General features: G+C 50.2%; 1 protein-coding gene across 2 annotated transcripts in view; it reads right to left on the reverse strand.

Annotated features, from left to right (window-relative positions):
• IRAK2 (interleukin 1 receptor associated kinase 2) overlaps positions 1 to 27,597 on the reverse strand; it is a 58,660-nt gene that overhangs the window by 21,512 nt on the left and 9,551 nt on the right. Inside the window, exons 1-5 of one of the 2 annotated variants that reach the window (XM_027093696.1) lie at positions 10,338 to 11,755; positions 10,106 to 10,252; positions 3,277 to 3,368; positions 1,600 to 1,794; positions 1,453 to 1,517 (exon numbers count right to left, since the gene is read on the reverse strand). In XM_027093696.1, coding sequence (XP_026949497.1) covers positions 1,453 to 1,517; positions 1,600 to 1,794; positions 3,277 to 3,368; positions 10,106 to 10,252; positions 10,338 to 10,371 — 533 coding nt within the window. In that variant the 5' untranslated portion in view covers positions 10,372 to 11,755. Of the gene's footprint in view, positions 1 to 1,452; positions 1,518 to 1,599; positions 1,795 to 3,276; positions 3,369 to 10,105; positions 10,253 to 10,337; positions 11,756 to 27,597 lie in introns of those variants that run through there. The other variant, XM_027093695.1, reaches the window with a different exon arrangement.

Raw genomic sequence — 27,597 nt, forward strand, 5'->3', positions numbered from 1 at the left:
AATCCTCTTCTGGTGGGTTCCGAGTCACTGTTCCCTCTTGACCCTCTTCCCACCTCTCTGACTGCTCTTTCTTGGCCTTTTCCACTAAGACCCTCCTCCTTTGCCTTCCCCTGAAACTTGAATCTCCCTGGCTGGGCTCATCATCTTGTTTTATAAGCTTCTCCACCAGGAATCTCTCACCTCTATGAGGAACACCCCCAAATCTCTCATCTCCAGGCACATCCCACACACCAGAACTGACTGTCAAATTGCATCCCAATGTTCCAGGTGAACAACCTAGACTCAAAAAGTTCTAAACCTGCTTCTCTGCCCACAGTTATTTTCTCAACCAAGGGCACCACCATCCATCCAGTTTCCTAGAAACCTCCTCACCTCCCCCATCTAATTAGTCACTGTTCACTGTCATACATAGCTTTCAATACACCCCCTTCATTCTCCCCTCCTCTGCCTTGGGTCCGACCCCAATGAACCCTCCCCAGCACTGTTGCGACGGCCTCCTGCCTGATCCCTTGGCCCCCCTCCACTCCCCCCAGGCCATCCTACTGCACAATTTTCACACTCAGCAGAGTTATTTACACTTCACTCTCCCCACTGGACTCCCCACTGGCTGTGTATTCTTCATGTCTGCACTCCCTAGAACAAAGAAAGGCCCTGACTGACGACTCACATTTGCAAATCAATGAATGAAGGAGTGACTACCGACTCCAGGAAGGCACTATGCCAAGGTGGAAAGGGAATCAGGTTTCCCGTTTCCATTAAGTGTGTCTGTGTGTGGATAAGTGTGTGTGTATATATGTGTGCATGCGCACGCGTGCGTGTGTGTGTAGTCATGCATATGTATGAAGAGAGAAAGGATTAAAGAAAATACATCAAAATCTGAATACCGTGGTAGTTACTTATAGGTGCTATGGAAAATCGGTGATTTCTATTTTCCTCTTTATAATTTTCTTTATTTCTTAAAATACTCCACAATCATCACACACTGCCCAAGGCTACACACTGGCAGAGGAACTCAGACAGTGACTTGCCAGGTTGAATGACAGCTGGTGTCCAGCACACTGCAGGGGTCCAGTATGTGCGTGTTCAAGCCATCAGGCAATGACGGCAGAGCCAAGATAAGTGTCCAGGTATCCAAATGTCCTCCCCCTCTCTTTCCCAGTCCCCCCCACCAAGCTCTGTGACGGGGAGGCTCACTTTACTTCAACCAACCACATTCCAGCTCTGCCACTTACTAGCTGTGCGATCTTGGACAAGACACTTAACGTCTCTGTGCCTCAAGTTGCCCATGTGTAAAATAATGTGAAAACAGTAGCCATGTTACAGGGGTCTCGTGAGGATTAAATGAGCTTACATAAAGAGAATGCTTAAAACGTGCCTGCCACATAGGAAGCACTATATACAGGTTAGCAGTCATCACTATCAAACAAAGTATTTTCCAAAGGGGAGGCTTACCTACGACAAATTTGTACCTCTACCTGGAAGAATTTTTCAATTGATCCTGGACCTGAACAGGGCACCTGTGGGAAAAGACACTGAAACATGAAAATCTAGCCTCACCATGTAGTCTCCACCCCTTACTGGAAACCAATAAGTGCCCACCTCTCTGAGCTTCTTGAAGATGAATGGAGTGCCGAGCCTTTGCCCTCTGTAGATGTCAGCAAAGGTCCCCTCACTGATTTTGTGGTTTGGGTTGAAGTTATCAGTTGCCTGGACCACGTCCACCTCGCTCCAGAAAAGGCTGTCATCAGCCAGGCTCAAAAGTGTCTCCTGCTTAGGAATGGAGGTGCTGAAATCCTGGGAATTCAGAGAGAAGAGACTGAGATTAATATGGAATTAATATGGAAAATACTATTTTCCCTACTACCTCAGGGACTCTCAGAACAGCAGAGCTGAGGGGTGAAGGGGATCATCTCATCCAGTGAGGAGGGATGGCAAAAAGGACAGATCCCAGCTCTGCTTCTAACTTGCTCCGTGACCTTGGACAAGTTGCTTAACCTCTCTAAGCCTTCATTTCCTCATCAGCAAAAATAAAGATAACCATAATACCCTGGAGGGTAATTTTGAAGATTAACTAAAATGTGAGTATTCCCGGCCCATGGTGGAGGTTTCCTTTTTTTTTTTTTTTTTTCCCCAGTTTACAAAGGTGAGCACCAAGGGGGTCAAAGAACTGAAGTGAGTTTACACGGCGGGTCGATGGCTGGGCTTGTGTCCCCGGTCCTGCACACGGTATACATGCCGGGAAGCAGGACACAGGTTCACATAACCTGTGTAAGCCTAAGAAAAGCAGCTCTGCATCAATCCCTTTTCTTCTTAAAAATAGGTGTACATAAACTTCCATTTTTTTTAAGTTATATGTGCTCTTATAAACAGTTTTAGATAATTAGAGGGGAGCTAATTATACATGATCTCATTATCCACTTAACTGCTATTAAAGTTTAGTGTAATTCTTGTCAGTTAGATACACGAGAATTTATTTTTAAAAATTGGGACCATACCGTTTTGATTTCCAGTGTTTTCTCTAAACGTTATACCATGATCATTCTTCCAATTACCAAATCATCTTTGAAAATGATTAATTATTAAAAAATAAATAAGCCTGCTTAAGTGACAGTCCCTTTTATGCAAGAGCTCCACTAACCAGACCCATGTAGCACTGGCTTCCCTGCCAGGCACTCTGCCCAGGACACCTTTAGGGGCCCACGAAAACATCTTAACGTAATTTCTTTCGAAGTCTGATGAACAAAAATGAACTTTTCAAGTTGAAGAAAATGTTTTAATTTTTAATCCAACTTGGATTATGTTCATCTTTATACCGTTGCAGTCATAAAGTGTAATTTTAAGTAATATTTTTAAATGGAAGAAAGGGCCTAGAAAGGCAAAAATGCTTAAGATTCACAGAAGTCACTTGTGACCCTGGACCCAAATCATTAAAAATTCAGGATAACTCCAATATATTTTGTGTTGAAAAAAGGTTGAAGGGGAGGCATTTTGACTACTGCAACCAAGATATTTTGGGAGGAGGAAGATGCCAATTATCAGCTCTCATTTAAATACAAATAACGGAAAAGCTCATTAAAAACTAGAGTGCACCCTCTCCCCGCCCGATTTACTGAGGGCCAGCACCGAGAGTCTTAGAAGCTCAGAGCAATTCAATGGGCCTCGTTTCTCCCCTTCATCCTGACCCCTAACCCCCAAACTGTTCCCGAGGAATAAACACGTTGCATTTCTGAGAGAGGGTCACAGCTGGGAGCTACTGCTGGGGGGCAGAGGCTTTACCTTTGAATCGGCTGAGGCTGGTAGGTCGGTGTTTACGGAAGGAGAGGCATCTTCAGCAGGGCCCCAGGGGCTAGCTCTGGCTGGAGCAGGCCCTGGAAAGGAGGGACAGTGGGTCAGGCCACAGCCACTGGAGGAAGGAGGGACAGGTCCCTGCCTGGTCCCCAGACCCAGTCAGTCTCTCATTCACTGCACAAACATTTTACTGTCAGTGATGACAGCTGCCATTTCCTGACACCACAGGCGCCAGCCTACCCGCTGCTCGAGCGTTACCCCGTGGAAGCCTTATGACAGCCCTGTGGGTTGGTCCTATACTAAGTCCCCGTGTGACAGGTGGAGAAAGGGAAGCACTGGAGGTGGCCACTTGCCCAGGGCCACGCTGACAGTAAGTGGCAGAGTCAGCCTTCAAATGGAGATCCTTGGGCCTTCTAACCCCTACACTGTCCCACCTCCCACAAAAGCAGCAGAGAAGGACACAGGTGCGTTAGCTACAGAGCCTGCCCTCCAGAAACCTCCACGGCAGCAGGAATGGCAATAACCAGCCTCCCGGGGCAGAGGCAGGAGAAGCCTGCCTTAGTGGGTTGGGAGATCAAGGAGGCCTTCACAGAGGAAGGAACACTTGACCTGAGCTTCAAAAAGCGGAAAACATTTGCAACAAGTAGTTATGACGTAGGGAGGGCACCGAGGCCGTGGAACCGGCCCACGAGGAGGTGTGGCAGCAGGAAAGCCCAGGCGAGCAGTAAACATTCCGGGCACGCTTAGTTAGCAAACACTGACAGCATTCCCAATGCTTCCCTAAGCTAACTCATTTCACGCTCATAATAGCCCCAGGAGAGAGATGCCAGTATCATCTACTCTTTACAGGTGGTGAAACTGAGGCACGGAGGGGGGACCCAACCTTTCCAAGGGCACCCAGTCAGTGGCTCCAGAGCCTGTGCTCTTAATCCCTTAGTGAATGTGGAAGATTCACAAGAGAGGTGCGGCTTGAAGAGCAGTTCAGGGTCAGGGAAAGGTCAGGTTAAAGAGGCTGACGTGTCCTCACCAGGCACCACGTGAAGATTAACCTGAAGGCTAATGGGGCAGTCTGGGGTCTGCAGGTCAGAGCAGGTGCAGGCCGGGAACAAGACAGGCCACGTAGCTGACCCACATGAAAGTGCCTTGACCAGCAGCCTGAAGCTTCAGATATCACCGTTGGAAACACCCAAGTGGCCCTACTGCAGGGCTGGCCTCTGAGTAACAGGGAGCCGGCCCTTCCAAGGGAAACTGACTTTGACCCAAGGGTTGCTGGCCAAATCCACCTGTTTCAAGTATTTCTGGCTTACCTCATCAAGAAAGGCGTGATTAATGTGGACCTTTGACCATAGACAACATTAACTCAGAATACTGAAAACAGCACCATGGTGAAGCTAGAATCAGCCTTCCAAAACTACTAACCAAGGCAGCTGAGAAAACAAAACTCACCTGACAGAAAGCCTGAGGCTCTTTCGTCCTCTCAGAGGAGGGGCCCCCCCAAGCCTCTCTCCCTGCATTGTCTGCTGCTTCTAGAGTCTTTTGTTTGTTTGTTTGTTTTCTTTTTTTCACATTTTCCAGCATTGGCGATATTTGAAAGGACTACACTTGAGAAGGTACCGTGCTGGTACACCCACACTGCACCAGCAACCCCCAGAATGGGGTACTAACAACAAACACCCCTCCCCAAAATACACAGGTACGAACACACATTCACACACACCCTCTTTGTCTCTCAGTGCACTACAACTTAAACTGACCTTTGGACTTCCCCGGTGGCGCAGTGGTTAAGAATCCGCCTGTCAATGCAGGGGGACATGGGTTCGATCCCTGATGGGTTCGATCCCTGATCCGGGAAGATCCCATATACCACGTAGCAACTAAACCCGTGCGCCACAACTACTGAGCCCACATGCCGCAACTACTGAAGCCCGCGTGCTTAGAGCCCAGAGCTCCGCAACAAGAGAAGCCACCGCAACGAGAAGCCCGTGCACCGCAACGAAGAGTAGCCCCCGCTGGCGCAATTAGAGAAAAGCCCGCGCACAGCAACAAAGACCCAACACAGCCAAAAACATTTTTTAAATATATAAACTGAGCTTCAGGGTAAGAGCTATAGCTCAGACACGGGAATTAAACCTTTGGCAAAAAAAGGAAAAAATAAAACCAGAATAAATGGATAAAGAAGATGTGGCATATTTATACAACAGAATATTACTCAGCCATAAAAAAAAAATTGACTTAATGCCATTTGCAGCAACATGAATGGACCTAGAGATTATCATACTAAGTGAAGTAAGCCAGGCAGACAAATAGCATATATCACTTACATGTAGAATCTAAAAAAAGTGATACAAATGAACTTACATACAAAACAGCAACAGACCCACAGACATAGAAAACAAACTTACGGTTACCAAAGGGGAAAGGGTGAGGGAGAGATAAATTAGGAGTTTGGGATTAACAGATACACCCTACTATATATAAAATAGATAACCAACAAGGATCTACTGTAGAGTCCAGGGAACTATACTCAATATTTTGTAATAACCTGTAGGGAAAAGAATCTGAAAAAGAATATATATATATATAAAACTGAATCACTTTGCTGTATACCTAAAACCAACACAACATTGTAAATCAACTATACTTCAATTAAAAAAATAAAAAGGTAGGGCTTCCCTGGTGGCGCAGTGGTTGGGAGTCCGCCTGCCGATGCAGGGGACGCGGGTTCGTGCCCCGGTCCGGGAGGATCCCACATGCCGTGGAGCGGCTGGGCCCGTGAGCCATGGCCGCTGAGCCTGCGCGTCCTGAGCCTGTGCTCCGCAACGGGAGAGGCTACAACAGTGATAGGCCCGCGTACAGCAAAAAAATAAAATAAAATAAAATAAAATAAAAAGGTAAAATAAAAAAACAAAATAACTAAAACCAGCAACGTGTTACAGACCAGCTGGCAGCCCTGTAACTGACCAGAGCCCAGCTGTTCACTTAAATCCATCCGCGCATCCGCATGCACCCAGGCCGTGCTTCCTGAGGCTGCTCCCACCCCGACTCCCCACCCCTGGTGACTGGGTGTGGAGGGGAGACTGCCTTGCAGTAAGGCTCCTGGCCACTGCTGCTCCAGAGGTGGAGACCTCCGCCCTTGCCCTGCCTGCCTTCTCTTGGGCTCAGCTCAATACCCTTGGCCTGAGTCACCCAAACTGCGGTCACAGTCATCCATCTCCTAGGTGTGGGCCGTGTGTCTGTCCTGCTCCACAGTGAGTTACTTGATGTTTTCTTTCAATCCACTCCAGTTCACGTATTACATATTCAGCCTTGAAATCCCTAGTTTTTGTGCATGTGATATATTCTCTGCCTAACACCCGTGTTCCATGTACCACTGGGGACAGACACTCTACACTCTGGGAACTGCTGTTCCAGGCCAACTTGACTTCCCTCCTGCCTCTTTCCTGGAGTTCTGCTCTATCTGCTCTCCCCGCCCCAGGGCTGACCTCAGAGCAGGCTGCACACACGGTCCCTCATCCTCTCCCACTGCCCAGCGAGGCCAAGGTCAGCACTAGCCTCACACAGTCATGATTCTCTGGTCTGACTGATGCCTGGGGTTTGCTCTGGGGGCTGCACCAGGCCTCTCAGTGTGGGGGGATCGCTGAGGTCTGCTCTTGTGACACAGGAGGGCTACTAGGGGTGGTTGAGTCTATTTATCCCTGTGGTTTGCGTAGGGGGAGCGGGGGGAGGGAGTGGAATTGGAACCAATACCGCAAGGCTGAGAAATCAGATAAGAACTAGCCCTTGCTTCCACTCATGGACGGCCTGGGCCAGGGAAGAAAGTGGTCTACACAAATGTCATTTCCAAAACACTAAGAGTTAACCCTTCACGGTACCATTTACCACAGAAATCTTTCCAGAACGTTTGCTTTCTCAAGCAGAATGCACCAATCTTGTCCTGCTGAGCTGCATCACTGCAGGCAGGAACAAAGAACACGCAATGTTTCTGCATCTCATTCGGGGTTTTCTGGCTCCTGCCCTGTGGCTGACAGTGGGTCGGCCTCTACAGCTTCCCCATCTCTTTCTTGGTAGCAGACAGAACTGAGCTCAAGTCCTGGCTCTGTCATTACTAAAGATTTGACCTTGGGTGGGTTGTGCTTCCTTTCTTTAGTTTTCTCAGATGTAGAAAAAACCCCAAAAAACACAGAAATAGTCCATTCTTTGTAGAGTTCTTGTCCAGATTAAAAGACATGACATAAAGCACAAAGATCCCTCTCTGGTATATGTGGGGTACCAAGGCTGGTAAAACTATGTGTAGATTAAATCAATTCTGATGGACAGACGATGGTCTCTCCCATAGGTAAGGCTTTGCAACAGTTATTTCAGCCACTCAGAGCCCTTTTTCTGTTTTTGTTTTTGTTTTTTTTCTTTCGGTACGCGGACCTCTCACTGTTGTGGCCTCTCCTGTTGCGGAGCACAGACTCCGGACGCGCAGGCTCAGCGGCCATGGCTCACGGGCCCAGCCGCTCTGCGGCATGTGGGATCTTCCCAGGCCGGGGCACGAAACCGTGTCCCCTGCATCGGCAGGCAGACTCCCAACCACTGTGCCACCAGGGAAGCCCCAGAGCCCTTTTATCTGAAATCTAGCTTTGAGAATCTGTTTAAGGAGGTGCTTAGAACATGTCCATGGCTCATCTGCTCGTGTATTTTCCTTCTCCATGTCTCTCCCCACTACAGAGGTTAGGATGTGGGCTCTGGAACAATTCACCTGAGCTGAATCCCAGTCCCGCCGCTTGCTCAGCCATGGAGCTCTGGCAGGCTATGTCTCCTTCCCCAGCTATCAAGAGCCCCCTCCCTGGGTGGTCAGGCTGATTCAGTGACAGGCGGCACCATTCCTCCCTGAGTGTGCCCTCCTCCCCAGCCACCTCTGCCTCCACGTTCTCCACTCCTACGAGATACTCAGCTGGAACTCTGGGCCCAATGGAACCTTGGGTTTTCCCAAGAAAAGACTGGCTTTGGGTTATCTGATGAAATTAATGATGATGCCCTTATTTTTAGTTTGGGCAAAGATAGCCAGTCAACTTCCTGTCTCTGTCTACAGATTCTATTTATTGTCCTGACCTGTCTGGGCACATGTCCTCCCAAGTGCCATTCAAGAAAGCGGAGGGTGCAAAGTCTGGCAGAGACATAATGATGCTTGTTTTCACGGCAGCCTAAATAAGGAACCTCTGAAGAAGCTGCTATACCAGTAACCTCCTCCAGCTCCACCAGCACTCCCCTAGAATTTCCCTATTTTATTATTATCTTTCCCGTTGGCCATCGATCAGTATCATATTAGCTTTAGGACCATTTCCCCTTATCTTTAATTGCCGATCAAAGTTCTGCTCTTTTTTTTTTTTTTCAAAACTCTTTAGCTACAGGAAATAATTTAGACTCCTTGGTCTAGGATTAACTTTCCAGACTCAACGTACCTGGGGTGCCTGGAATGCTCCTAATATCAGCTAACGTTTAATGAGCACCTACGTGGTGGCAACACCAAGGTGTATGATTCCTAACCACACACGATGATGTAGGCGGTTAGGAATTATTATTCTATTATTATGCGCATTTTATAGATGAAGAAAATGAGGTGCAGAGAGGCTAAGTCATTCTCCTGCTGGAAAGGGCAGAGCTGGAATTCAAATACGGGTCCGCCCGATGCAAAAGCCCGTGCACGCGCCTCTCAGCCGACGCTGACCCTGGCTTTGGGAGCCATGTCAACGGATTTGGGAGGTTTCATGGATTTGGGGTCTCCAGCTTTCCACTCATGAGGCTGCGGGAGAGCAGAAGGCAGGCGGGGCTCCGGGGGAGAGGTGGGGAGGACGGCATGAGGAGCGGGTACCCCTCGGGAAGTTACCCGCTGGCTGAGTCCTTCCATCATTTGGCAAACTGTCCCCCAGCCCTTCCCTGGGCACAAGGGGATGGAGACAAAGCTGAAGCGGGCTGAGAGGCTGTGGCGTAGGGGTGTGTGCAGCGGTTGAGGATACAAGCGTTCAAATCACATGGCTCAGGTGCCTGTGCTGGGGGCTTGCGGAACCACAGGTAAAATACCTGGGCTCCGGAGCATATGGCCTCGGCAGGCTGTTTAACCTCTCTGTGCTTCGTTTTCCTCATCTGTCAAATGGGGAGAAAAACAATACCAAACTCATACAGTTAGTTGAGGGTTAAATAGCTCAACTTCTTGAAGGGCTTAGAACAGTGTCTGACACATAGAAAGCCCCCAGTTACTGAGTTTGTTTTTCTCTTTTTACAAAAATGGGAAACTTCCCTGGCGGTCCAGTGGTTAAGACTCCGCGCTTCCAATGCAGGGGTCACGGGTTCAACCCCTGGTTGGGGAACTAAGATTCCCACCAGCTGTGCAACACAGCCCAAAAAAAAAAAATTAATAATAACAATTAAAATACACCTCGCTGGGAATTCCCTTGTGGTCCAGTGGTTAGGAATCCACGTTTCCACAGCAGGGGTCACGGGTTCAATCCCTGGTCGGGTAACTAAGATCCCACATGCCGTGCAGAGCAACCAAAAAAAAAAAAGAGGTAATAGACGGTATATATCCTTTTGTCGTCTGACATTTTAACTTTTTAAACTCAGTATATCGTGAGCATATTTCCATGTATGTATACAGACCTACATCATTGCCAGCAGCATTTTATTGTCACCACCATCTGTGGTTAATTTTGCCATCCACATTTGTTGTTTCCAATTTTTTGCTATTATATGCTGAACTAAATGTCTTTATAGATAAAACATTTCCTTAAATAAATCTTCTTTAAATTAAAAAATTAAGTTAAATTAAAATTACCCGGGCCTGGAAAGGTGGCTGGCCTCATGGGCTGCTCCGTTTCTTGTTCATCATCAGCGTTTCTTACAGAAGCTGCCAAAGGCTTTCCTGGCTTCACCGTATCCAAGAAGTCTGGGATGGAAGACTTGATTTCAGGAACTGATTTCCCTGAAATGAGGTGGGAAGAAAGAAAGCTATTATCATTCAATGAAGGGGGCTAGCCATCAACAGGCTGGGTCCAGAAATCAGAGACCTTGATCAGAGTCTTGCCTCAGCCTCAAGTTCATGATGTGCCCCCCGAGAGTTGTTTTTCCCTCTGGGCCTCGGCCTCCCCATGTGTAAGGTGTAGCTCTTGGACCCGACAATGGTCCAGCTGAGATACTCTGTCAGACACACCTACTTCCAGTCCTACCTGCTGTGTGACCTTAGACAAGTCACTTTCCTTCTCTGAGCTTGTTTCCTCACCTGTGAAACAGAGAGATGATCATCATGATAACATGATAACATCTGCTTGCCTCCCTCACAGGGCTGTTGGGAGCGGGGAATGAGAGTGCAGACATGCAAGGCCTCTGCAGACCACACGGTTCCCTGAACACGTGGGGAAGTCAAAGATCTCCACCCGGCTGAGTCCCTAAGTCGAGCCCCTAAATATAAAAGTACTGGCAGTCCTCCAGCTTCCCCTTCCAAGAGCAGTGGAGACATGTGTATCCTTCCCTGTTTTAGAGACAGGAAGCCTGAAAATAGCAGCCACGTCAACTGCCAGCCGACACTGCACAATGCACGGCCAGGCCCAGCTCTGCGCGCAAGCAATCCTCCCCAGGTCCCTTGCTGCAGCCTGGTGGAGATGAGGACCCTGAGGCCTGAGCAGCTTAAGTGGCTTGTCTGAGATCACACAGCCTGGTCAGGCAGGACCGGCTCAAAGAGCCTGGGTGGAGGTCACCTGTTTTTCCAGAGTAATCACTTCTTTGCATTGCATTGGGAAACCCCAAAGGTGCCAGAGGGTGTGTCTCCACCAGCTTCCACAGGGCCTGCTACGAGTGAACCTGCTTCCTCTCCCTTCCCCCCACCACTGCCATTCTCTCTCCAGGATGGTCCCGGCCTCCAGCTCCAGTGGCCTCCAGAGCCCTCCCCAGGCTGCATCTTACTAAAATACAGACCTGGCCTCACCACCTCCCTGCTTAAAGCCTTTACGACTCCCCACTGGCAGGATAAGGCACACACTCTTCACGTGAGCCCTCCTATCTCCCCACTGCCTCCCAGACCAAATCCAAATTCTACAGCCCTGCATTCAAGGCCCTTCACACTCTGGTGGTCAGAGGTGGACCCATGTTTGAGAACCGAAAACACAGAGGGCACTGAAGCCCAGGGAGGGCCAGCCCACTCGCTCACTCTCACGTGGGCACCAGGTGGGGCTGAGACAAAACACACGCTTCCAGCCTTTGAGTCTCCAGGAGCATTTATTCCAACAGGTAAACAGTGTCTCTCTCTCTCAACAAAACCGATCGTCACCACGGGACCAAGCACGGGACCAAGCTTCTCAAATCCGAGCTGTGGGACTAGAACAATATCAGCAACGCCTCAGCGAACGGCACTCCAGTGTGCACGGCACGACGCAGATTTATTTGGTTTTCCTGACGACCTCTGATGGTTAACAGAATTCTCTGCATTTTATTAGCATATTGAGGCTCAGACGGGTAGGTTTGTCCCGAGTCAAACAGCTGATGGGATTCAAACCTGGGGCTGGTTTCCCTGTCATCCGGTCCGGCAGAACCACTCACATGGCCACTGTCCTCAGCATCCCTACTCCCCTCTGCAGGGGGGCCCCGACTGAGGAACAGCAGGACAAAGGGTACGAGCAAGTGAGGAAAGGCCAGAAGGCCGAATGGGGGATAGTGGGTGACTTTTTCCATGTTTCCTTTACTGACATACTGTTCTTTTAAATGGAACCATCTTCTAAAAGAAGTAGCAGAGCTTAGCGGTTCAGAGTCCAGGCTCTGACCTGACACCAGCTCCCTCACCTCCCAGCTGTGTTTGCTTTGGATAACTTCCATGAGACTAAGGGAGATAGCACATGTTAACCAATGAGCTCAAAAGATGGGCACTTCATGGGTGGTGCTGTGATCATATTTTTAAAACACCGGGTCACCTCTTAGACAGCCCAGAGCGGGTGTAAGGGGCGTAGTTCGGGAGTCTTTCCGTTTTCATTTAACACAACTCCGCACCATGTACACTTTTTTGTTGTTTTACTGTATTTGTTTTTTTTCATTGCGGTAAAATACACTTAACGTGAAATTTATCATCTTAATCATTTTAAAGTCTAGGGCTTCCCTGGTGGCGCAGTGGTTGAGAGTCCGCCTGCCGATGCAGGGGACGCGGGATCGTGCCCCGGTCCGGGAAGATCCCACATGCCACGGAGCAGCTGGGCCCGTGAGCCATGGCCGCTGAGCCTGCGCGTCCGGACCTGTGCCCCGCAACGGGAGAGGCCACAACAGTGAGAGGCCCGCGTACCGAAAAAAAAAAAAAAAGTAAAAAAAAAAAAGTCTACAGTTCAGTGGCATTGCGCGCATTCACACCGCTGTCCAGCCACCACCGCCATCCATCTCCAGAACTTTTTCATCTTCCCAAACTGAAACTCTGCCCTCATTAAACACCAACTCCCCCTCCCCGCTCCTCCAGCCCCTGGCAACCACCATTCTACTTCTGTCTCTTTAAATGAATTTATTCTTTTAAATATTTTGACTTGTGTGAGGTTTTTTTTTTTCACTTTAATAGTAACTAGAAAGATGTATGTGGATATCCATGATATGGAGAGGTGTTAATATATTTTTTAATTGAGATATAATTGGCATAGAACATTATATTAGTTTCAGGTATATATCATAATGATTTGATATTTGTATGTACTGTGAAATGATCACCACAGTAAGTCTAGTTAACATCCATCACCACACAGTTACGAATTTTTTCTTGTGATGAGAACTTTTAAGGTCTACCCTCTTAGCAACTTACAACTATGCGAGGTACAGTATTGTTAACTCCAGTCACCACGCCGCACATTACATCCCCTGTACTTATTTATCTTGTAACTGGAAGTTCTCCCTTTTGACCCTCTTCACCCATTTTGGGCCCGCGCTCCACCTCTGGCAACCACCAATATATTGTTGACTGACAATGAAAGAGGATATATAATGTGTTACCCAGGTTTTTTTTCTTTGTAAAATATGTGGGAAAGAACCCGAAGAATATACAGGAAATGCTAACTGTGAACATTTCTGGATGGTGTGATTATCAAGGACCGTATAATTGTGGGTTGGGGGGGTTATCTGCATTTGGCAGAATCTTTCAACAATGATCATGTATGTATCAGTTGCACAGTAAATTGTTTCTTAAGAGAAAAGTCAGTAAGCAAGCTTGCTCGAACAGGGACGAGAACGGAGCCTTCCGATGAGGGTGAGTAGCCCGAAAGCAGGTGAGCAGCAGATGCGGGGCCCGCTCGCTCCTGGATTTTGCCACTGATGGTCTAGGACGTGCCCTTGACACCTTCACTGTGTGTGTCCTCACCCCAGCCCTAGGAGTAGCAAAGAGGGAAACGGAAGCTCAGGGAGGCGGGGTCCCCTGCCAGAACCAATGGCTGAGCAGGATTTACGGCCCCTGTGGGGACCCCGGAGAACACACACTTCGTTTCTCCCCACTTGGGGTCCTCAGGCACCACGCGCCCCCAACCCAATCGCCTCAGGGAGAGGCCCTTCTGGCCCAAACTGGGATCCCAGAAGCGGCTCCTCCCCAAGGGCAGCCCTACCGGCAGGACTCACAGACTCCCACGTCTCTGCTCACGTAATGCACTGCTCTCCACAGGCACAGGGTGACACCGTCCCTCGTGCAAAGTGACAACTTTGCCGGTGAGAGTCACTGGCAGTGAAGGCTGACTCGTGAGAAGATCCAGGGCAGAAGCAAAGACCCCAGGAGGAAGGGGTCCCAATGCCACTCTGAGCCCTCTTCCCCCCCTGCCCTCCCCTCTCTGGCCCAGGGAGACGGCCCCTTGACGCACCCTCCCTCCACCAACTGCCTCAGTTGGGGTCCTACCCGTGTACCTCAAAGGGCCATGTTCACGCCATCCTCATGATGACATCTGTGTATGAGACACAAGGGCAGATGTGACTCCTCTGTGGCCCCAGCTCCCCTCGCGTCAGGCAGGACGGGCCTGCTGGTGAAGGGGACCCCAGACAGCCCACCACAGTAGGAGGTGTTCCTGGCTGCATCAGCTTCTAAAGGTGCCACCTGCACCCCAACTGCCTGCGTCCCCAGAATAAGCGGCACTTCCCCCCGTCCAAGGTCCGGCTGAGCCTGTTTCGTCATCAGACAAATGGAAGTGAAGGTGACGGTCCCGGCCTGACCTAACTTCAGTGTCCTATTCCTTATTTCTTTCCCTTTCTGCACAGATCTTTGCCTCTCCGTCAAGACCTATGTGGCAGGAATACCAAAGCCACCCACCCATTTGTGGCTGACCTCCCTGGCCTCTACCAACAGGGGATAGAAAAGGCTTCATTATGTTCTCAACCTATGGTGAGTCTGCAGTGACAGACAGGGGCCTACAGCTGGCACCGTGGTCCATGCAAACATGTGGGACTGGGGCACATGCCCGCCCGAGGAGGGAACAGCCCTGAGGCATGGGCATCAGCACCGGCGGGTGCCAGCCTGAGACAGAGCTTGTCAGCGCATTTCTGCTGCAGCGCCCCCTCCCACCTAGTCACACACGAGGGCCCCACCCAGCCACAGAGGCCAACGTCAGGCCTGCAGTTACAATCAGATGACAAGCTTCAGTTTCCTGTGAAACCCCCGTTTCAGCCCTCTGTGGGTGTTCAGATGCAGACAATAAATAAGAGGCATAAACAGGACACATCTTCATTTTGACGCTTAGGTTGCCAGTGCCCGATTGCCCGAGCTTAGCTGGAAGGCGCAGGGCAGGCCTTTGCTTGCCTCTTTTCCCACCAGCAAACCCAGAAGAGGGAGAAACTGTGGCTTTTCTGCCCTTAATGCCTGGAAGCTTACCCCTGATAGCTGAGCAGATACAACACCCACTCCTTTGGGCCGGTACGTAAACCAGAGTGCCGTTGAAATAAAAATAGAACATCGAGGGCAGGATGGAGCAAAGGAGGACAAAATGTTCATGAAGAAGGGTCATGACGAGCTTTAAATCTCACGAGTTTCCTGTGAGTTTCCTGTCTGCCAAGGCCAGGACCAAAAAGCAAGCTGGTTACGTCATCTATTCCTATGACTGATGTACGGGAACAGCCTCGTGCTTCCAGGACAGCACTCTTACTTCCGCTGGAATCTCACAAAGATTCCATGCATAAAGTTAATTCTGCAGGATCATGAGATCCAAAAATAGGAATTGTGATCACAGAGTAGAAGCGAGAGCAAGTGTGGGGAAGTTTCCAGAGCCAGGCTTTCTAATCCTAGCTGTACGCGCAAGGACAGATTTCTTAACCCTCTGAGCTTCATTTGCATCTTCTGTGGAGTCAGAAGAATTATAACCCCTCTGTCCCAGAACAGTCCCAGGACTCAGTGGGACCAGATACAAAAAGCAGCTGGGCCAAGGCCAAGGCCAGGACACAAACTGTGACATAGTCATCCTCTGTCCTCTGTCCTCTCTCCCTACCCAAAAGGACCTCTGATCCCAACTTAGGGTCTCTGTAGGAAGCAAATGGGGTGGATGGCTGTATCCAACAGTTTAAACCCTCTAATAGGGACTTCCCTGGTGGTACAGTGGTTAAGAATCCACCTGCCAAGGCAGGGGACGTGGGTTCGATCCCTGGTCCAGGAAGATCCCACATGCCGCGGAGCAACTAAACCCGTGTACCACAACTACTGAGCCTGAGCTCTAGAGCATGCGAGCCACAACTACTGAGCCCACGCGCCACAACTACTGAAGCCCACGAGCCTAGAGCCCACGCTCCGCAACAAGAGAAGCCACTGCAACGAGAAGTGCGCACACCACAACAGAGAGTAGCCCCCGCTGGCTGCAACTAGAGAAAGCCCGCGCGCGCCAAAATGAAGACCCAACGCAGCCAAAAAAAACAAAAAAGAAAAAAAAACCCTCTAATGGACACATGACTCTCAGTGGGCAGTGGCAGGGCCTTGAAGGTGCAGTGGCTGTGGGGATGAGTAATACAGAAGCCCAGCTAGACCTGCTTCCGCCCGCTGTGTCGTTGGCAGCCCCTGGTCACACACAGGAGGACAGGCAGCTTGGAGTTCTCCCTGCCAGTGCCCCTAGGGACGGGAGGGGATGCCAGTGCTCGAAATAACAGGTTCAGTGTCTGTGGGCACCAAGGGGTTGATGCATTGGTTCTCAGATCCATTAAATCAGAGTCTGGATGCTTTCGAAAGTTCCCTAGGTGAGGCTGAGAACGACTGGCTCAACCCGGAGTGATGAGGGTTGAGTTTCCGGCACCAGGGGGCAGAGAAAGGGGGCAAAAGCATTTCTCTGTGCTCTCTCCACAGTTCCCAGGGGACGATGGGCCTGATTCCCTTTTCTCTCTGCTTTGTATTTTCAGGATGTCCCACTCTCTCTAATGAGCACAAGAGCCCAAAGATGAACTCAGGGCTTCCAGCCCGCCATGCACACCGCAGCCAGGCTCACGGGCAAGGGAAACGCTCCAAATCTCATCCGACAAGTGGGATGAGGAACTGTACCCTACACCCCCAGAGATGATGAGATAAGTAAGTGCTCAACAGTTATAAGCTACCATTGTAATTTACTATCATTAGGATCATCACCCCTGAGTCTAGGTCAGGCTTTTTGTTTTGTCCTAAGTGCTTTCCCATAGGTGTGGCCTACTGAATTCAGAGGACACCTCTGGGGAGAAAGCCCAGTTGCTCTCTCCAGTTTATACTTGTGTAAAGTGAAACCTGAAACAGTTCTCTTATTTACATGTTTACATTACATGTTTATTGAGGTCCCGCTTCCTTTGGTCAAAAGGCTTAGGTTGCTGGGCCCTTGGCAGAGGGGCCTGGGTTCTCCTCGCCGGCTGGCAGCCTGGGAACATTTTAACACAGTGGCAAATCCGGGAGCCACATGCTTGAGCAGAGGGGACTCCAGCTGCCAGCAAGGTCTTTCCCCAGTGAGCACAGTCTGGAATTGCCCCCACTCTTCTCAGCCCTCAAAGTAAACAGTGAGGTAACATTTATAAATTTGTTTTTATTCTTTGTACTTATTCTGACTCATGTGGCTGAAACAGATCCCTTCTAGAGCAAATGAAAGTGATTCATCCCTAACTAAGGAACCTAGGTGCCAGCTGGCCGTATCAAGACAAAAAGAGCTTTCTGGACCCTCTCTTTTCCTTTTCCTTTCCCTCCCAATCCCTGGGCTCAACCTTCCTGGGCATCCAAAGTCCACGTTCACAAACCACTCAAAACTCCCAACTCAAGCTAGACGGGAAGTTAGGCAAATAAGGGGGCATGACCTTGTCTTAAGACCTGATCGCCCTATCACGGCTCCTCCACTGGACCTGCTCACCGGCTGCTAAAATGACTCATCCATCCTTATTCATTTATTCACTGTGTTAGGGACTGGGGGCTCTGACTTATCAAAACTCGCATGACAGTTAAAAGATACCTAATTTTAAACCGGGAGGAGTTCTATGCTGACAACAAACTGGAGGAAGGGAGGGGGGCACCTGACACTTACTTACACGGGGTGCCCGGGGCAGACTTCTGTGGGCAGGTGCCATTTAAGCAGAGACCCAGAAGATGAGAGGGATGAGCCACGGGAAGAATGCAAGGGAGCTGGGGAGGGGCCCGCATTCTAAGGGGAAGGAATAGCATATGCGAAAATCCTGAGGAAGAAAACACTTCGGTGCATCTCCTCAAATGAAGGATGACCCTAGCGGCTGAGCTGAATGAATGCGGGGGGAAAGTAGCCAAGATGAGGTGAGAGAACTGGGCAAGGGTTAGCCCACGTGAGATCTCGTAGGCCATGGTTAGGCAGAACCTTAAAATAAACCCCCTTGAACTGAGGTACCCAGTAGCTGACACAGGGCTTACCAAATAGTCATTTGCTCCCGCTCAGACTCCAGCCTCCCTTGCAGTTAGGCTGGGGCCACGTAACCGGTTCTGGCCAATGGATTTTAAGTGGAAATGCTACTGTCACTTCCTGGACAAAGCAATTAAGAGCTGGCGAGCCTCGTCCATCTGTCTCTCCCCCTCCACAGTGACCCTGGAAGCCGTGCACTCCCAATGGCCTGCCGAGTGCCAGAAGGCAGGAGCCAGCACTGCACTTGGAGAAATTGATTCTTTGCTGTGTTGAACAGCTGAGATTTCTGGGTTTATCTGTGACCTCCACATAACGTAGCCCATCCTGATTAATGGGTAACCTCGACATGTGTCCAAAGCTCGTAACCCAGAGGAGCTGCTTACGACCGCATTGCACAGAGTGGGAGCTCATTAAACCGCAGCTCCTCTCCCTCCAGCTCGTACCCGTCCTCTCTGAAAAACTGGGGGCCGGTTTAGAGGCACCACACACAAGCCCCTCTGTCCATGCTCACATTTACTCCCAAGAAACCCGCAGTGATTAAAGCCTCGCTCTTTTCCAGTGGAATAACTAACACACAGAAGGACAGTCAGAAGACCATCCTGAGCCCCTCAGCAAGGATGTGCGAAGAGCCTCACATCGCTCGTGTTCTGAAGCGCCCCCATTTACGAGAAAAGCAGACAGGGCAACGTCTACGCCTATTTTTCAGAGACTTGATGCCATCTAGTGACCTCCCCCAGCAGGGGTTAAGGTCACGCAGACCTGCATCCCTTTCCAGCCGGTTGCTTACTTGCTGTGTGGCTTTGGGCAAGTTACTTATCCCTGCACCTCAGTTTCCTCATCTGTAAAATGGGAATAGCGAGATTTGTGAGATAAGATGCTTGCCTGGCACATATTAGGTGCTAAATACAAGTTATGACTAGCATTCAGTTAACAGTGACTCCTGGCCAGGACTTTGGCGGGGGGGGGGGGTGCGGGGGGGGGTGGTCTTGGCCCTGTGCAGTGCCACGCCCAGGGGCAAGTCTCCAGGGGCCCCAGGGTCTGAGTCCTTCCCACGCTTTTTTGTCCCCTAGTGGTAGGAAAGGGGCGGATGTTGGGAAAACTTCCAGGAGAACACACACGAGCCCTGTCTGGCCCTTGCAACAGCTCAGCCTCTTTGGGAGAGAAAGGGTGTGTTCTCTTCCATTTCACTTTAGGCAGCAGATAGAAATTCCCCACGCAGTGAAAGCCCGGCTCCAGGAAGGAAATGACTTTGGCTGAGCTGCCAAACCAAAAGTTAGAAGCTGTGAAAGCTGCACAACCAAGACGAGTCTGCGTGAAAACCGGGAAACTTGAAAGCAACTCCCAGGAAGATGGTAGCAGCAGATGGGAAGATGAAACCTTGGTCACTTCCCTTGGAGTCCCTTCAGGTTCCAGAAGCTTCTTGCTTTCCTACTCAGTTGACGCCTGGAACCTCACAGGCCCCTGTTCCCCACTGTGGCCAGAGCAATGGGGGTACTCCCAGGTAGAAGCCCTCGAAAACCTTCCCTACACTCCTGATGAAAGTAGACCTGACCACACCCAAGCATTGCTCCTTCCCACCACCCGGCCTTTGCACGTGCTGTTCCCTCTGCCTGGATACACCTGTGTGGTCGGCCCGCCAGTCCTTTGAATGGAGGCTCAAGTTTCAGCTCCTTAGGGAAGCTTCCCCAGATGAGATCAAACCTTCTCCTCTCCTACCCTCCTACCTACCTACCCACCCGACCTACACTTCTCCTTTGAGCACTCCTGCTGTGGTTGGGTACACGTCTCTATGCCATCATTCTGTTCATGCCCGTCTCCCACACTAAACTGTAAGCTCCTTGAGGTCGGAGCCCTTGTCTGTATTTCCACTGCTGCGTCCCCTGCACCTAGCACACAGCAGGCACTGGATAATATGTCTCAGTTCACTACTGACTCTCTTGTCCAGATTTTGTGTATCTAACTCTCTATGGGGAGGAACGAGGGAGAGTGTCACCTCACGAATCAGGCACACCTGGTTTCGAGCCTCCATGCTCAGAGTTAGAGCCATCAGACCCCCACCATCGGCAGGCTCAGGTCCCCTGCCTGCCTCAGTGCCGTTTAATCAGGTCCCCTGCCTGCCGCAGTGGCCGTGATGACAGCCGACCTGCCTCTGGCTGGAAGCCACAGCTCTGATACATCAGCCTCTGCCTTGATTCCGGCTCCTGAGACCCGCAGATGCCAGCATCTAGACCCTGGAGCCTGGCTCACAGCCCTCTCCCTAAATAAGCCTGGTGGTCGGGAAAAGTCCCCCTCAGGAGCAGGACTCTCACGTTTTAAGCCCCAGGGTGATGGCTGGCCCTAGCCTCCAGGGTCAGACTCTCCTGACGTTGAATGCTGACCTGGCCGTGCAAATGCTGCCCCTGGTCCCCCAGACTCTCTATAAAGAGGCTCCCCTGGGATGCCCAGCAATTGCACCATGGCCACCATTGTACCAGAGCACTGATTCCCACAGTGTACTGGTTCCATGGGAATATTAATAAGTATCAAATGAAAAGGGGGCTCTGTGCTCAAATGTAAATGGAAAACCCCGACCTAAATAGATTTCTTTGCTATAGAACTTATCAGATCCTTAAAACGTTGGGTGTGCACTGTGACTCTCCAAAGGTAGGGGGCACTGATAAAGCATACAGATATCCCAAGGCTAGTGATTCATGAAACCTCTAGTTGCACGGCGTAACTTGCTGGAGCACACATCTGGGGCATGTGATTGGGGAGATGCTACTCTGCACCATGACTCGCCCTGCGGACGTCCTATGCACACAGTACTTTCCCCATCACAGAAAGACATTTTTTCAATCAGGACACAAAGGTGGCATTCCTCTTCCTGTCCTGACCCAGAGACTGGGGCTTCATCCAAGACCCAGCTCTTCCCTGTGGGCTCAGAAGAGCCTGGAGATGTGAAGACATCCATGGAAGACCACTTTATGACGGGTCTTTGCCAGAAGTCGGGAGGTGAAAGTGGAGAGGGGAGGGTAAGAAAGGGCGAGTAAACGACGCTTCACCTCACAAAGTGACGCACCAAGAGGCACTGCCTAGAGCGCATGGAAAAATAATTATATGTGTAACGATATTAGTTAAAGGTTAGAAAAACGACCTACAGACCCACAGAGGAGCCAAAGGGGGAGAGGAGGTATGTACAGCCAAATCCTGGTCTAGGAAGTGAATGGATAATATATAAATTGATACATATGAAAAGAACAGGAGAAGCACATTATTTAGAGATGGTACAAATGTGGTAGAGAATAGCCATTCCCCTTGTCTTCCTATATTCTAGAAGTTTTAGCTAGACATACGGCTGCTAAAAACCACATTTTTTAGCTACTGCCAGACTCCCTTTGCAGCTAATTGTGGTCATGTGACTAGGTTCTAGCTAATAGAACTTTGTGAAGTGATAAAGCGCATCTTTCAGATTGTACCCTTAGAAGGAAAGAAAATCCCCTCCCCTTCCTGCTGCCTGGAATGTGGAAAAGAGAGGAACAGCCGGAGCGAGTATCTCAAACCACAAGGTGGAAGCCACGTGCGCAGGGCAGCAGAATAAGGTAGAAAAAACGCTTGAATCCCTGACACTGTGGACCCACCCTATCAGCTTTGGATTGCCAACACACACACCGCTAGTGGAAAGAAACCCTCTTTTAGTTTAACCTGGTGTTGTTTTGGCCTTTCCTACCGGAGCTAAATCAATATAATAATGCTCCAGGTGGGAAGGACCCAGATATTGCAGACTGGAAAGCTGATTACTGTGCTTACACCAAAGCAAAACCGTCACCCGTGACCCTCGGAAGGCAGGCCACGTGCTACGAGCACCCATAACTCTAAGGGGAGAAGCTGAAAATGCTCTGAATGTTGGTACACGTTGCTTCTCTTTTAGGGACCTCCAACAGAGGGAGAAGAACTCCACTGGAGCCAGACCGTGTTCAAGCAGAGATGAAAAGGAAGACTCTTGGCCTGTAGCAGAGAATCCAAGTTGACCAAGAACCCCCCTGTCAGGGGCCCTGAAGGGTCAGCCCCAGCAGGAGGTGATACCATGGCCCCAACCATTCTAATCCCCACTCCACCTTTCTCAGTCCACTGATGAACTGCAGGAGGGGCTCTCTGCCAGACACAGAGCCCAGAAACAAGAGTCAAGATAAGAGTGCTTCTGCCCCATCTAAGCTATTGTTTCAGGTGGCCCCGAGGGAGGCTCCAGGCGTGCACCTTCCATTGGGGGGGGGGGGCAGGCCGAGCACACAGGCCACCAAGAGGAAGAACAAACCTTTCAGGGTTAAGAATGAAGCTACCTAGGTCAGATCATCAGCTGTGGCTGTCACACAGAGAACTGACGAGAAGCCAAGAGACCAGAAGCTTCCAGCATTTTGAGAGACCTGTACCGCCAAAGAAGCCACCGTCCTGGTGTGACAAAAGCCGGCCATTATTTGACGCCACAGCTCCTCCCAGGTGCCCAAACCCCTCCCCCAGCAGGAAGTGGGCTGTGAAAGCCGTGTAGCCCCCCCATAAGGGCAGCCTCTCCAGTTCCCACTTCCACTGAGGCCACAGGCATGCTCCCCCAATGTCTACCCCACCCCCCAAGACAGAGCCAGTAGTCAGAGAACCAGGTGCTGGGTCAGCGGTGCTTAAACTTTTATCTGCACCTGAATATCCTGGAGGGAGACTCAGGACTCCACCCCTGGCGTTTCTGAATCGGCAGCTGAGGTCAGGCCTGAGAACCTGCATTTCTAACAAGCTCCCAGGGGATGCTGATGCTCAGAAGTCCAGAGAACACACTTTGAGGATCACTGGTCAACTGAGAAGAACAAGGGGCTGCCAGATGGACCAAACAAAGGACCCACTCCCCTTGCCAGAAGACACTCCCCTGGGGAAAGGGTGAGCACGTTTTGCTCGTGGGAGGAAGGGTGCATGTGGATACTTGGGTGGCCCAAAGCAGAGGGCTGTAGGAAGACAGCTGGCCCTCCAGTATGTATCCCCTCCTCTGCTAGAGTAACAGACGCTTTAGTTGTGCACACAGGCTCCCAGCTACAGATTACATTTCCCAGCCTCCCCTGCAACTAGGCGTGATCATGTGACCAGTCCTGGCCAACGGCCTGGGAAGGGAGGTTATGTTGCAGCTTCCAGGGGACCGTGCCCTTCTTGTAGGCTGGAAGGCACGTGTGGAGGCACAGAGTAGCCGTCTCAGGTAGGAGCTGGGAGCCGGCTGTCCCAGACGGCAGAGCAATGAAAACGAAAGAAACTGGTCCTTGACACTGGGCAGCTGCCCTATGAGCCCTGAGCAGCTTGGACGGTCACAGGAGAGAGGAATAAACGTCTGTCTCATTTAAGTCACTACAGCCTACCCTTAGTAACAGCAATGAACCTGGGATGCTAATACAGGAAGCCACCAAGAAACAGCTAAAAGAGCAAAATGGTTGACACTGGTGAGCAGATTTGCCAGAAGAAGGAATGGTAAGCCTTCTGCACTCATTTATTCTAATTCTTATAACATTTAGTGTTGGACAATCGAACAATAATGGTCTTGGCAATTAAGGCTAAGAAGATACCAAGGAACAGAGACCCACACACCTAGCTCTCTGTACAATGGCACTAGCAGCCCCAGAGCACGTGATTTCAAGACACTGGACACACATGTGGCCCCCTGGGAACCCCACACTCCACCTTCCGGTTCACATACAACCTATGGAAGGCCTCTGCTACATGCAAATACTTACGACCTATGGAAGGCCTCTGCTACATGCAAATACTTACGACCTGGAGTCTCTGTCTCTGAGGACAACACTTTGTCTCTGGGACTTTTGGTGTCTGGTTTTCAAGCTCTGTTTTATTCAAACTTATTCTTAAAGCTCTCTAAGAAGTGGTGGGCAGAAGTCAGGTTCTCAAACTGCTGTGGGCAACCGAGCAAGTTCATAAACAATCTTCAGCAAGTAAATGCAAACTAAGGTTTAACTAATGTTACAATTAGGGAAGGGAAAACTGACCGGTTGGAATAACAGAAACTTAATATGCTTCACATATGCCCTCTATGTTCACTTCCAAAAAGTGACCAAGATTTATGGCACTTTTTCTCCCTAATGAAAAACAAACAAACAACAAAAAAAAATCCAAGATACAGAAAGGGGAAGTGTCTTGCCTGAGGACTGAAGGCAATAGTGACAACACAACCGAACTCCCAAAACAAAAGTGGATGCGGAGACAGGCTTGAACCTCTCTTCCTCAGGCAATTTTAATCAGCAAGGCTAAGCAGCAGAGAAAAGAGGATTGGGGAACACAGGTGGACTCTCAAAGCCCTGAGAGGTTAGAGGAGGTTGGAACCGGAAAACAGGGAACTGAGTAAAGTTCTAAGAAGAAAGGATGACAGACAAATATCACTGTTTCCTGGAAGCCCAAACACCGAGTGCAGTGAAGTTCCCGTGAGAAAAGCTAAGAAGGAGGGCTCTGATCCAAACGCGCCTGGGTGCGACCGGACCTGTGCCCTTGGGGGAGGCTCTGAGCCGTTCCTGACCTCCATGTCCTCAGGGGGAGAAGGGGCTCCTTAGATCGCCCACCTCGAGGGGCTGCTGGGAGGAGCCACGCTCAGCGCCTGGTGCCTCGAAAGTGCCCAGTCAGTGTCAGCTTCAAACAGAATGTCACGCTGCAATGAGTATGTTTCTCTGAATCTGGCACTATGTTGTGTGCTGACCTCAAATCGTTAAGAATATACTCGAGATTAGTCAACAGCCAGGTTCTGACGTCAGTGGCAAGCTGGTGTGTCCAGTGAGAGGCCTGTGTCTCAATCCCCAGCACGTCTCTGCCCACAGGCCTCGGGACACCCCTGCAGCATCCCAGTGCCCTGCAGAGACAAAACCGGCGTCCCCCTCCCCAAAGTGGCCTGAGCAGGAGGCCTGGTCCCTCCATTCTGACTGTACCTGACCCAGCGGCTTTCCCGCTCCCCCTCTGCAGCACCCCCTCTCCACACCTACCTCTCTCCCTCTCTCCCTCTCTCCCTCTCTCCCTCTCTCTCTCTCTCTCTGGCATCCTTGGGTGGGCATGAATTTCCTCACCTCTTTTTGAACCCATTAAGTGTTTATCACTGGACTTCCCTGGTGGCGCAGTGGTTAAGAATCCACCTGCCAATGCAGGGGACACGGGTTTGAGCCCTGGTCCGGGAAGATCCCACATGTCGCAGAGCAACTAAGCCTGTGCGCCACAACTACTGAGCCTGTGCTCTAGAGCCCGCGCACCACAACTACTGAGCCCATGCACCACAACTACTGAAACCCACGCACCTAGAACCTGTGCTCCGCAACAAGAGAAGCCACCGCAACGAGAAGCCTGCGCACCACAATGAAGAGTAGCCCCCGCTCACCACAACCAGAGAAAGCCTGCACGAGGCAACGAAGACCCAACGCAGCCAAAAATAAAATAAATAAAAAATAAATTTTTAAAAAAAGAGTTTACCACTAATTCTCTCAAAACATGAAAAGTATGTGAAGGCACATCTACTCCATAATCAGTTCTACCACGTGCCAGGTTCTGGGGATGCAGACAAGCCAGACAGGGGTCTGCAAGCAGCTACACAGGATAGGCATTGGTCGCACCAACCAACCAATGTGGCATGGGTCTGAGCAGGTCTCCACCTGTAAGGCCACCCTGGTGTCTCCTGACTTATCTCTGAGGGTGGAGGTCTCTAAGCCCCCACTCCTCCTCCTGGAAGCCCTCCCTGATTTAGTCAGGCAGGTGCTGAACTGAGGTCTGTTGGTTCAGCCAGGTTATTCCCAGCTCAGGAACCCCAGCCAGGACAGCTCCAGGGCCCACAGGGTCTTCCACAGGCCTCTGGGGCTCTGAATGCCCTGCTCTCTACCTCCCACACCAGCTCTATGCTAGTTCCTGCAACACCCCAGGCCTTTGCACAAGGGCCTTTGTCCCCTCTCCCCTGGGCTTTCTTCCTCCAGCTCTTCACGTGGCTGTCTTCTTTCCATTCCTCCAACTTCACCTCCTCAGACTGGCCTTCCATGACAACCGTGTTCTAGAAGGCTCCCCTACCTTGTCACTCCATCCCCTTATTTTTACTTGTTTTCCTGTCTACTGACTGTCTCCTCATGACTATGCTCTCCACGAGGGCAGAGGACCTATCGCTTTGCCCACCTGTATTCCAGGACCTCGGACAGCACCAGGCACCGGCCAGGGGCTCGGTGAGCACCTGTGAGAAGTCTGGCTCACTGTCCCACACTGAAGGGGTCTCTTTGGGGACATGGCGGGGGGGGCCCAGGTGGAGATAATCAGACCCCTCATCCCCCTGCCTCTGCTGAGCACTGGCTGAACACCAGGCCCTTGACGTGTTCTATTTCTTCAATTGCACAGACACCCTGCAAGGTAGGGAGGTATTATTTATTACCTGCTAAATACATTCCCACCATGGTTGTATTCTCCTGTAGGAGGACAATTTGGTAATACTGGTATTGATATCAATCAAAACTTAAAATACACAAACCTTCAACCCAGCCATTCCAATATTGGAAAGTCATCCCATGCGAGATTCACGTGTGTGCAAACGGGGTGCACATCCCAACACTGTACACAGGAGGCAACTGCTAGAAGCAACCTGAACACCTATCAATAAATCATGGTACATCTGTCAAAGGAATACAATGTGGCTGTTGAAAGATTGTCTCAATATGAAACAATCTGCAAGATCGACTGCTAGGTGAAAATAAAGGGGACAGCCGAGTGCATGGTGTTCTCTTACTATCTGTATAAAAAAGTGTTGTAGACACATGTATACATTTGCCTAGAAAATCTCTAGGAAGGTAGATAAGAAATTGTGACTACTGGTTACTTCTTGGGAGGCTAAATTGGGAAACAGGATGAGGACGTAAATAATTTTTACTGTAGACTTTCTTGAATTTTTATGCTACAGCTATTTTTAAATTTCTATTTATTTATTTTTGGAACAGAGAACAAAAATTTAAAAGGTGCAAAAAGACTGACAATAAAGTCTCTCTCCAACACCTGGTTCCCTGGCCACCCGATTCCTCTCCCCAGGGGTGACCACCATTACTAATTTCTTAGTTGGACGGTAAACTCTTTCATTCAAATTTTTTTAAGATTAAGAAAGGTTTTCTGGGGCTTCCCTGGTGGCGCAGTGGTTGAGAGTCTGCCTGCCGATGCAGGGGACACAGGTTCGTGCCCCGGTCTGGGAAGATCCCACGTGCCGCGGAGCGGCTGGGTCCGTGAGCCATGGCCGCTGAGCCTGCGCGTCCGGAGCCTGTGCTCCGCAACGGGAGAAGCCACAACAGTGAGAGGCCCGCGTACCGCAAAAATAAATAAATAAATAAAAATAAAGGTTTTCTAATTTTATTTATTTTTACATTTTGGCCATGCCGAGCAGCATGTGGGATCTTAGTTCCCCAACCAGGGATCAAACCCATGCCCCCTGCAGTGGAAGCGCGGAGTCTTAACCACTGGACCGCCAGGG

This window comes from Aethalodelphis obliquidens, unplaced genomic scaffold (genome assembly GCF_003676395.1).
Source record: "Aethalodelphis obliquidens isolate GAN/ISIS:26980383/991018 unplaced genomic scaffold, ASM367639v1 scaffold86, whole genome shotgun sequence".
NCBI lineage: Eukaryota > Metazoa > Chordata > Mammalia > Artiodactyla > Delphinidae > Aethalodelphis > Aethalodelphis obliquidens.